This window comes from Argentina anserina, chromosome 7 (genome assembly GCF_933775445.1).
Source record: "Argentina anserina chromosome 7, drPotAnse1.1, whole genome shotgun sequence".
NCBI lineage: Eukaryota > Viridiplantae > Streptophyta > Magnoliopsida > Rosales > Rosaceae > Argentina > Argentina anserina.
Genome location: NC_065878.1, coordinates 5423475 through 5435164, shown reverse-complemented (window position 1 = coordinate 5435164; position 11690 = coordinate 5423475). Strand labels below are relative to the sequence as shown.

Here is an 11690-nt window from a genome sequence, read left to right as displayed (position 1 = left end):
TCGTGCGGACGACACAGGTGTCGGCATTGGAGTATTACCTGCACGACTTGCCGTCTTCCTATAACCTCGTCCTAAAAGAGGTTATAGGTCGGGGACGCTTCTTCAAGTCGATTCAGTGCAAGCACGACGAGGGTTTGGTCCTCGTGAAGGTCTATTTCAAGCGCGGCGACTCCATCGATCTCCGCGACCACCCTCACGTCTGGCCTTTCCAGGTCAGTCTAAACTTGTCATCATTGGTTTTTTACATGGTGAATTTTCCATTTCTGATAGTGCTGATTGCAGTTTTGGCAAGAGACCGATAAAGTAGCTTATCTTGTGAGACAGTACTTCTTCAATAATCTTCATGATCGATTGAGCACGCGCCCCTTTCTCAGTCTTCTCGAAAAGAAATGGCTGGCTTTCCAGGTAGTATAAACCTTCCTCTTTCTCTTTCAATTCCATTGTTTTAAGATGGTAGCTGATTCTGTTGTTGCTTCTGGTGTGCAGTTGCTTCTTGCTATCAAACAGTGTCACGACAAAGGAATCTATCACGGTGAGCTTCTTAGTTGAGGAGTCTTTCTATTTATGTATGTTTTGTGTCTGATTTGTGCAACTATTAGCTGCTATTAAGTGCGAGAATGTGCTGGTCACTTCTTGGAACTGGCTCTATCTAGCCGACTTTGCATCCTTCAAAAACCCACTTTCGTTCCATATAATGATCCTTCTGATTTCTCTTTTTTTCTATGACACAGGTGGAAGAAGGCTTTGTTATCTTGCTCCCGAGGTGGTTTTATACTTTTACGGTTTTCCCTGACCACCTTTTTTTTTCCTTTTCATTCAGTTTATAAAATACATAGTATAGCTTGATTGGGGTATGTTCGTGTAATTTACACAATAGCTTTAACCGGATGTCTGCTTGTTTCTAACTCGTACAAGATTTATGGCCTCTATACAATTTTTGCTCATGTATTTTGTCCTCTTGTTTCACAATTAGCTAATAATCTTTGAAGTATTTCGATGCTTCTTACACTTACCATTCATCATCATATCTACTTTAACATGGTTGCATTATTAAAGTCTTCACAACCTTTAACTTTCAGAGATTTTATGAGCATGGAGGTGAAATGCAAGTTGCACAAGATGCACCATTAAGTCTATCTATGGATATCTTTGTTGTAGGGTGAGTTTTCAAGGAACTAGAATTCCCTTTCTTTCTTTTTTTCCTTTTTACTTCAATTTTGAAGTTGAAATATCCAATTTTGAATTAGATTATCAAACGGCTTCATTTCTTAGAAGAACCGAAGTAGTTGCAAATTGGCACATTACTTTATAAACACTCATACGTCATATTTTCATGTGGCACTGCAAATTATATCTAAAAAACTAGTTGATGTATGAAGTTGGCCATTGGAACTCTTATCATTTATTCATAATGCTTTTTTAGGTGTGTGATTGCTGAGCTTTTCCTCGAGGGTCAGCCCCTATTCGAACTCTCACAACTTCTCGCTTATCGTAGAGGGCAATGCGATGCAAGTCAACATCTTGAAAAGGTACTCTCTCTCTGATGACGATTAGCCGTTATAACTAATTTCTAGTTTCTTTAGGAATGATTATTATGTCTGTTGTTCTAGGATTTACTGTTTTCTTTGCTTAATAGGTTATTTCATAGTATTAGGAGTTATTTTCTAAGCTGATTTAGTACGAGTTATAGTTCTTATAAGTAGGAGCTATGTATTGAGTTAAAGATCAGACTTGATTATTAAAGATTACTGCCTTCTACACCTCATATTTATGTTCTCCACTATTCTCAACCCTCTTCTAGCCCTCTGCCTCATATTCACCCTTTGCTCCCACATCAATTTGGTATCAGTAACCAACCCGATCTCGCTTCCCTCCATTCCCAACTGCTTTTCAAAATAGACACCATGACAGTGAAAGACCTAGAAGAATCCCATGATGCGCGGAAACTCCAATTTAGTGAACTTACTAAGAACATGGCTACCCTTACCAAGGTTTGACCAAAGCTCAGGATCAGAACACTGATTACCTCCATGCTTTTGTGAGAAGATTCAGCAAGAAATTCACTCAACCTTGGCAGATGCAATCAAGAAGATAGAACCACCTTAAGACAAGCCGGCTGGTGCTGGCCTCCTCCCTACTCCTAAAGGCTTGGAAGATTTCTTCCTCAAAACCAGAGGATCAACAACATGATGAGTTCTCTCTGTTTGACCAACCCTTCTCCCCACGACTTGGTCGTTGTTTCCGACAGTTTGAAAAAGGTTCGACTGGTCACAATGACCACTAGCCTTACTGCTATGATGATGATATTACTAGAAGAACCAAAACTGATGCTCCAGAATTCGATGGTTGCATGGATCCCAGTTTCTTTCTTGATTAGCTTATAGCTATGGATGACTACTTCGACTGGTATCGTATGGATGACGAACAACATGTGCGATTTGCAAAGCTGAAACTGGTAGGTTCTGCAAAAAAACATTGGCAAAAGGTATTACTTCAGCTGCACAATATGGGTAAACCCCCAATTGTCCATTGGACAGAGATGAAACTTCGGTTAAAAGAGAAATACCTTCCTTACTATTATCGTAGTCAACTTGATAAGCTTTTGAACTTCCGGCAAGGCTCCCTGATCATGAGTGACTACATGGTTCATTTTGACAAGTTCATGCTCGTTGCGAGCTCATTGAAGAACCCTGTGTCACTGTGACTAGGTTTCTCAATGGCTTACAAGCTGACATCAAGCGTGAAGTGTCTCTTCATTTTCCAAGCACTATTGACGAAGCCTTGCATAAAGCTTTGGAAGTGGAAAAGTACCTTCGGCCACTCCCTGCTCGTCGTGTCGTTGGTATTGCACCATCTCCTGCCCCTGCCAGCAGCTTTACTTCATCATCATCTCCGCACCAGTCACTCCACAAGTTTTTTCATCTTCTCACCCTACACGTCCTTCTGCCTCTCCAAATAGAGCCTCAGCTACTTCAACTTTTCTTTCCCACATTGAGTGCCACTGTTGTCCTGCCAAGGGACATATTGCTTCTTGTTGTACCCAACGTAGTCTAGCCCTTTCTCATGCTGAACCTGAGTATTGCTGTGAGCATAATACTGAGGATGTCATTGAACCCCTGGAAGATGTTGGAGATCTTAACCTTGAAGATTGTTACAACGACGGTGTTCCACATCAACAAAAACAAGTCCTATGTTGCATGTACTCTGTTCTTGTTGAATTCGATGCTTGGAAACGTAATAGTATCTTCCATACATTTGTCCCTTGCAACAAACAACCCTTCAAACTCGTCATTGACGGAGGTAGTACCATGAATGTCATCTCTAAGGCCACCATAAACAAGTTAAATTTAACTCCAGAACCTCATCCCCATCCTTTTCGAGTTGCTTGGGTTGATAAGACACAATTACCTGTGTCCGAGCGGTGTCGTGTTCTTCTGAAGTGGGGATCTTACTCTGAGGACCTTTACTGTGATGTTCTCCCAATGGATGAAGCTCATCTCTTGTTGGGATGCCCATGGATTTATGATCGTGGTATTCATCACTTTGGAAGAGAGAATACATATATGTTCAATCATGGGGGCACCGCCAATACCTTGAAACCTGCCAAACCAACAGTTCGTCCTCCTCCACCAAAACCCTTAATTGAACTTGATAAACTTAATATTTTAACCGCAAGGGAATTTGCACAGGTAAGTCAAGAATCTAGTGTTTTATATGCAGTAGTATTAAAGGAAAGTTATGACAACACCTCCTCACCCGAGTCCGTTGTTCAACACCTTTTGGATGAGGTTCCTGATGTCATTTCCGACGACTTTCCAGATGCATTGTCGCCTATGCGAGACATCCAACATGCTATAGATCTTGTTCTCGGTGCCCAAGTTCTCAACCTCCCTCATTATCGCATGCATCCCACAGAGCGTGCTGAATCAAATAGACAAATTCAGGGTCTTCTTAACAAAGGCTTTATTCAGCATAGCCTTAGTCCTTGCGCTGACCCTGTTCTTCTTACACAAAAAAAAGATGGTTCATGGCGAATGTGTATGGACAGTTGTGCAATAAACAAAATCATTGTCAAGTATTGCTTTCCTATTCCACGCCTTGATGATGTTGCTGGGTCAATGGTTTTCTAAAATTGATCTTCATAGTGGTTACCATCAGATTTGAATTTGTTTAGGGGATGAGTGGAAGACTGCTTTCAAGACACATGACAGTCTTTATGAGTGGTTGGTTATGCCTTTTCGCATGTCTAACGCCCCAACTACATTCATGTGGTTCATGTATCTTGTGTTACGTGAGCATATTGGCAAGTTTTTGGTGGTCTGCTTAAATGATATCCTTATCTACAACAAGTCTTGTGAAAAGCATCTTGAGCACCTACGAACTGTCTTTTCTACCCTTTGTCAAGCTAAATTGTATGCTAACCTTAAGAAGTGTTCATTCCTACAACTGCAGGTCCCTTTCTTGGGATTCATTATCTTTGCCGCTGGCGTTAGTGCTGCTTAGAGAAGCTTGCTGCTATTCAGCGTTGGCCCTCACCTTACACTCTTACTGAAGCTCGTAGTTTTCATGGCCTCGCTTCGTTTTACCGGCGATTTATTCGTGGGTTTAGCACTCTTATGGCTCCCATCACTAATTGCATGAAGCACGGTGGATTTCAATGGACCCCTGCTGCTACTTGAGCATTTGAAGTAATTAAGCAGAAAATGACCGAAGCCCCCGTTTTACGACATCCAAATCTTTCCAAAGTCTTTGAGGTTGCTTGTGATGCTTCTGGCGTCGGTGTTGGAGGTGTCCTTAGTCAAGAAGGTCATCCTATTGCCTACTTCAGCCGAAACTTAATGAAGTTAGACAAGGATATTCTACATATGAAAATGAGTTCTATGTTGTCTGTGCTCTTCACCATTGGCAGTATTATCTACTACATAACGAGTTTGTTCTTTATTTTGACCACCAAGTCATCAAGTATCTCAGTTTGCAACGCAAACTTACTGGAAAACATGTTTCTTGGACAAAATACCTGCAAATATTTTCTTTTGTCCTTCGTCATAGACCTGGGATTGATAATAAAGCAGCAGATGCACTTAGTCGTGTTGTTGGTGCCCTACACACCTTACATGTCCAGGTGGTGGGTTTTGATCGCAAGAAATCTGAATATGTGTCATTTCCCGATTTTGGGTCAATACATGGATGTTTGTACTTGTCACCGTCACGATCACATTGACTTCGTTCTCCGTGACGGCTACCTTTTCCGTGGAACACTTTTATGTCTTCCTCGTACCTCTATTCGGGATTATATTGTTTGGGAGATGCATGCTGGTGGTCTAGCTGGTCATTTTGGCAGGGCAAGACTACTTTACTCTTGGAGGACCGTTTCCTCACACTCCGTGGCAATGTCTGAGTATGGATTTTGTTTTGGGATTGCCCAAAATTGCTCTGGGTAATGACTCAGTTTTTTTTATGGTTGATCGTTTCTCGAAGATGGCCCATTTTGTTCCTTGCTCCAAGACATCTGATGCTTCCCATGTTGCTCAGTTTTTCAAAGTTGTTCGTCTACATGGCTTACCTACTTCCATTTTTTCCGATCATGATGTCGAATTTGTCAGCTACTTTAAAAGACCTTGTGGAAGCTCTTAGGGACTGCATTGAAAATCTCCTCTGCTTTCCACCCTCAAACTGATGGACAAACTGAGGTTGTTAACTGTAGCCTGGGTAATCTGCTTCATTTCTTGATTGGTGACAAACAAGGAACATGGGACCTTCTGCTTCCTTTTGCTGAGTTTGCTTACAACAATTCCATTAACCGATCTCTACTGGGAAGAGTCCTTTTGAGGTAGTCCATGGAATTTCTCCTTGTCAACCTGTTGATCTTATTCCTCTTCCCACTGATTCCCGTACTTCTGACTCAACAGCTGCATTTGCTGAGCATATTCATGATGTGCATGCTGAGGTCCATCGTCAAATCTTTTAAGTGTTGACACCTACAAAGCTGCTGCTGATGTTCATCGCCGTATTTAGGAGTTTCAAGTAGGTGATTACGTCATGGCTCACCTTTGCAAGGAACGCTTTCCTAAAGGGTCATTTAAAAAATTACATGCTTGTTCTATGGGACCTTATCAGGTGCTTAAGGGGCTCGGCTTCAATGCCTATCTTCTGGACCTACCTTTCACCTTGAACATTAGTCCCATTTTCAATGTGGCTGATCTTGTACCTTATTTGGTACCTTTACACCTCCCCTTGCACCTCCAGGCACTTTTGCTAATACCCCTGCCAAGCCTCCTAGTCTTCCCTCTTCTGGTTCTCTTCCTTTGGATCAGATTGTTGATGTCCTTGATCATGAGTATGTCACTTCCTCCACCGGCGATTTTCAGTGTTTCCTTGTCCGTTGCACCACTCACCTTGTTACTGATCTACTTGGATCACAGAAGATCAGTTTCAAGATCATCTTCTTGCTGAGTCCAGTTCCAGTTCTCTTGCCTTGCCAGCCAACCGTCCTCCTATTATTCATACCTACACACGTCATCATCATCCTCAAGTTGTTGTTTTTCTCGACGGTGTTGAGTCTTTTTCGCCGGGGGAGAATGATGGCGATTAGCCGTTATTACTTATTTCTAGTTTCTTTAGGAATGATTATTATGTCTATTGTTCTAGTATTTACTATTTCCTTTGCTTAATATGTTATTTCATAGTATTAGGAGTTATTTTCCTAGCTGATTTAGCACTAGTTATAGTTCTTATAAGTAGGAACTATGTATTGAGTTAAAGATCAGACTTGATTATTAAAGATTATTCCCTTCTAAACCTCATATTCTCTGTTCTCCTCTATTCTCAACCCTCTTCTAGCCCTCTGCCTCCTATTCACCCTGTGCTCCTACATACTCTCTCTCTCTCACTTACTTTACATGATTAATTTTCACTACCATATTTAATATTGTAATGGCAGTTATCTTCTACATTATTCTCTCTCTCTCTCTCTCTCTCTCTCTTCTCTCTCCCTCTCCTTACTGGTTGTATGTAATTAGGTTGTGACTCCTATATATAATAGTAAATATCTTTTATTTTCTTCATGCTTATAGTCGTACGTTGTCAACTTATATGTTTTTTGTATGCAGATACCAGATTTTGAAATCCGCAAAATGATACTTCATATGATTCAGTTGGAACCGGAGCTGCGGCTTTATGCTGATAGCTACCTGCAGGAGTATACACCGATTGTGTTTCCGAATTACTTCTCTCCGTTTCTGCATAACTTTCATTGTTTCTGGAACTCGCTTCATTGTGATATGAGGGTATACAATCTTGTTAATAAATGAGAGTGTATTTCTAATTCCTTGATTTACAGTCATGTTATAGTTATTTACTATTCCTGTGTGCAGATTGCACTTTGCCAGAGTGTGTTTCCTGAGATACTGAAACAAATGATGAGCAGTAGGTCAACTCTGGACACTAGCACTGGACTTGGAACTCCTTCAAATGTCTATGGAGTTAGCAGTAAATCTTAACAGGACTTGATTGCAATGCAGAACATAAAGTTGACAAAGGGCTCACTGGGAAATAAAGTAGAGATGGATAAAGGTTCAAAACGTGATCAATTTGAACTTCTTGGTGATATCAAAACCCTTCTCAGAGATGTTAAACAAAGTAATCAGTATTCTAATACAAAGTCAATGCCTGTGGACAACTCTGATTCTGCAATTTCCCAAAATCTTGGAAACTATGGCATGCAATCTCCTGATGAATTACTTCAGACAATCTCTAATGCATTTAGGATTATCCTTTTCTGAAAAAGGTTACACTGAATTATCTGAATTCATTGATGTCCGAGTATGACAGCCAGTCAGATACCTTTGTCATGCCTTTTCCACCATTACCTGAAGACAGCTTGAGATGTGAAGGCATGGTTCTAATCACCTCTTTGCTATGTTCCTGCATACGCAATGTCAAATTGCCTCATTTAAGGAGGAGGGCAATACTTTTGCTGAAGTCATCTGCATTGTATATTGATGATGATAACCGTTTGCAGCGTCAGGCAGAAATTGTGCGTTCTGCAGCCTTAGAGACGTTATGTGACATTCTCCCTCTGGTTCGAGATTTTCCACCTAGTGATGCAAAAACATTTCCAGAGTATATTCTGCCAATGCTTTCCATGCTTCCTGATGATTCAGAGGAAAGTGTAAGGATATGCTATGCAAGTAATATAGCTAAGCTGGCACTAACTGCTTATGGTTTCTTAGTTCACTCAATAGCCTTGAGTGAGGCTGGTGTGCTTGATGAATTAAGTCCTAAGAAGCAACTGGGATCATCTAGTGAGCCATCTGGTCAGCTCCACAGGTTAAATGGTGATGCACAGCTTGCCCAGTTGAGGAAGTCTATAGCTGAAGTCATTCAGGAGCTTGTTATGGGTCCGAAGCAAACTCCCAATATTAGGAGAGCTCTCCTCAGGATATTAGCAATCTATTCTGCTTCTTTGGCCAGAGGCAGAGTAATGATTTTTTGTTACCCGTTCTCCCTGCTTTTCTGAATGATTGAGATGAGCAGCTAAGAGCTGTATTCTACGGCCAAATTGTGTACGTATGTTTCTTTGTTTGTCAAAGAAGTGTTGAAGAATATCTTTTACCTTACATTGAGCAGGCTGTAACTGTAAGTGATGCTACAGAGGCCGTTATTGTCAATGCATTGGACTGTTTGGCAATTTTGTGCAAAAGTGGATACTTGCGGAAGAGGATACTCCTAGAAATGGTTGAGCGTGCATTTCCATTATTATGCTATCCTAGTCAGCGGGTAAGAAGGTCAGCTGTCAGTTTTATTGCAGCTAGCAGTGATTGCAGTAGATTCCTATGTATTCCTTACTCCCGTTATTCGTCCCCTTCTTCGTAGACAGCCAGCATCTCTTGCTTCTGAGAAGGCTCTCTTTTCTTGTTTGAAGAGTCCTGTCTCGAGACAGGTATTCTACGATGTTCTAGAAAATGCAAGGAGTTCAGATATGTTGGAAAGACAGAGAAAGATATGGTACAATTCTCAGCCTCAGTCTAATCAATGGGAAAGTGTGGATTTACTTCACAAAGGGGTTGTAGAATTGAATTCGATGAAGAGCTGGACAGACGATCAAGAAATTTCTGAGGGTCAAAAACAAGCAGGAAATGAATTGCAACAAAGGAAGCTAACTGAAAGTGATGATGGCGAGGCTAAGTTTAGAAGTATGGGAAGCTTTACGCGTAATGCTTCAAGCACAGTTGACATTCACGATCCTTTATCCTCTGAAAAGTTGCAGTACTCGGGCTTTATGTGGCCACAGGGAAGTACTGTGAATAGCTTTATGTGTGATAAGTCATGAGTAGGGATACCTCTGTACTCATTTAGCATGGACAGGCAAGTAGTGGGAGTTACTCCTGCTCCTGATTCTCCATTACAAGTAAGTTCTGGAGGAGTTGGTGCATCATCTATGCCATGGACTGACCCAGTGAATAAATCTTTTAGTCTAGGTAGTAATGTTCCAGGCTTCCAGCACCCAAGCTCGTGTCAGGATCATTCCACATCAGTAGTGGTTCCAAACAATTCTATCGCTGTCCATGAACCAGATGGTAGGGATAATGACCAAACAACCTTTCTCAATGGCAAGTTTCAAGATTTGGGCATATCTAGTGCTACAAAAGCAAGTTCTATAACTGTGGATGATGCATCATCCACGAGTGATCTAACAGGATCGCCCTCTACTGCAAGAGCTTCATCAATTCCAGATTCTGGTTGGAGGCCTCGTGGCGTTTTGGTTGCACACTTGCAAGAGCATCGGTCTGCTGTCAATGACATAGCTATTTCAACTGATCATAGCTTCTTTGTGAGTGCATCTGATGATTCCACTGTCAAGGTATGGGGTTCAAGAAAGTTGGAAAAGGACATCTCATTTAGGTCAAGATTGACTTATCATCTGGAGGGAAGCCGTCCACTATGTACTGCAATGCTCCGGGGCTGTGCTCAAGTTGTAGTTGGGGCATGTGATGGCATGATTCATTTATTTTCTGTTGACTACATTTCCAGAGGTCTTGGTAATGTAGTTGAGAAATACTCAGGGGTTGCTGATATCAAGGACACAAAAGAAGGGGCAATACTTAGTCTCTTGAATATGTCTGCTGACAACTGTTCAAATCAGATGGTTATGTACAGTGTTAAAATGTATCCATAAAAGTATCATAAACACATTAACAATACTCTCTCCTTAGCACTCACTTGTGAGAAATGTTTTTGTGCGTTCTTTATAGCTTGTAGAGGGATCCCCTTATATACTAGTCAGACTCCTTGAGTCTCATCTCACAAGGCAACTCAAGTTTATCTAATTAGTTATTATGTGATAATCTTAGTATAGAATAATATACTATTTGAACTCCTTGTATTATCTTTATCAGATATGGAGAATAATATCCTAGTTAAGTATTTATCATTTAATCTCTTTTACTTATTTCACAAGATGCATGTGTGTTGGACTCTCATGAGATATTCTTGAGTCCACATTAGATTTAACTCACATTCTCCCACTTGGATTATGAATATCTCACACAACAAAACATAAGCTTAGTTAGAATGTAGTAAAAACTTTAGTGCACATTTGAGACTAAAAAACAACACAAAAGTTCACAATTTTGATATGCAAATGAGCAGCTACAATGCAGAGCCAAGAAAACAAAATGCATTTAAATACACCCTTTCCATGACCACTGCAATTCTAGCCACAAATCACATCAACTAAATACGATTATCAACCTGTAATTGCATTCAAATTACTTGATGTATCTGCAACAATTTGATGCAATTTTGATCCACTTTATGGTTCTGTATGCAAGAACCTGACACCATCTTCTAATGAAAATGTCCTCATGTGTCCTTGATATTCTGAAACAAACATTGTCCAAATAGACAACACAATAATCATATAGCTATATCATGATCCAATAATCATAGAAACAATGCAACAATTACTGAAATTTATTATCAACCAGAAAATTCACAAGTTGCAAAGATAAGGTTCAAAATTGGAAATAAAGACTCCCACTGAACCTATGCATCAATACTAGACAAAATGCCAATCTTAGATGCATGCTCCTCAAATATGGCAACAGTCATAGGCTTGGTGAAGGGATCAGCCAGCTGGTTTAATGTGCCAATATTCAACACCACTAGATCCTTACGTTTAACCCTCTGTCTAACACTATAACACTTAAGATCTATGTGCTTGGAATTGGTCGATCTTTTGTTATTCTTGCTGAAATACACAGCTGCAGAATTGTCACAAAAAATCTTCAGAGGCCTTGTAATGCTATCTACTGCATTAGTCTGTATCAAGAAGTTCCTCAACCATAAACCTTCACAAGCTCCCTCATAAATTGCAACATACTCAGCATGCATTGTAGAAGTAGTTATAATATCTTGCTTCATAGTTTTCTAAGCTACGACACCTCCAGCCATGGTGAATACATAACCACTAGTGGACTTCTTTGAACATGGAAACTTTGACGCAAAATCTGAGTCTGTGTAACCTACAACTTCAAGCTCTTTCACCCTTCTGTAGACCAGGTGATGATCCTTAGTGCCTTGAAGATATATGAGAATCTTCTTTCCTGCTGTCCAATGCTCAATCCCAGGATTAGATTGAAACCTTGATAATATACCAACAACATAAGACAAATCAGGCCTTGTGCATA

General features: G+C 40.5%; 1 protein-coding gene across 1 annotated transcript; it reads left to right on the top strand.

Moving 5' to 3' along the window:
- The first annotated feature begins 714 nt into the window (after positions 1-714).
- On the top strand, positions 715-10290 carry LOC126803217 (serine/threonine-protein kinase VPS15). The gene is given in 10 exon segments (XM_050530995.1): positions 715-763; positions 1080-1159; positions 1424-1529; positions 7110-7286; positions 7374-7761; positions 7764-8435; positions 8438-8819; positions 8821-9496; positions 9499-9560; positions 9562-10290. Coding segments are annotated over 9 exon segments (3135 nt in total). The 5' UTR covers positions 715-763; positions 1080-1103; the 3' UTR covers positions 10178-10290.
- The last annotated feature ends 1400 nt before the right edge of the window (positions 10291-11690 follow it).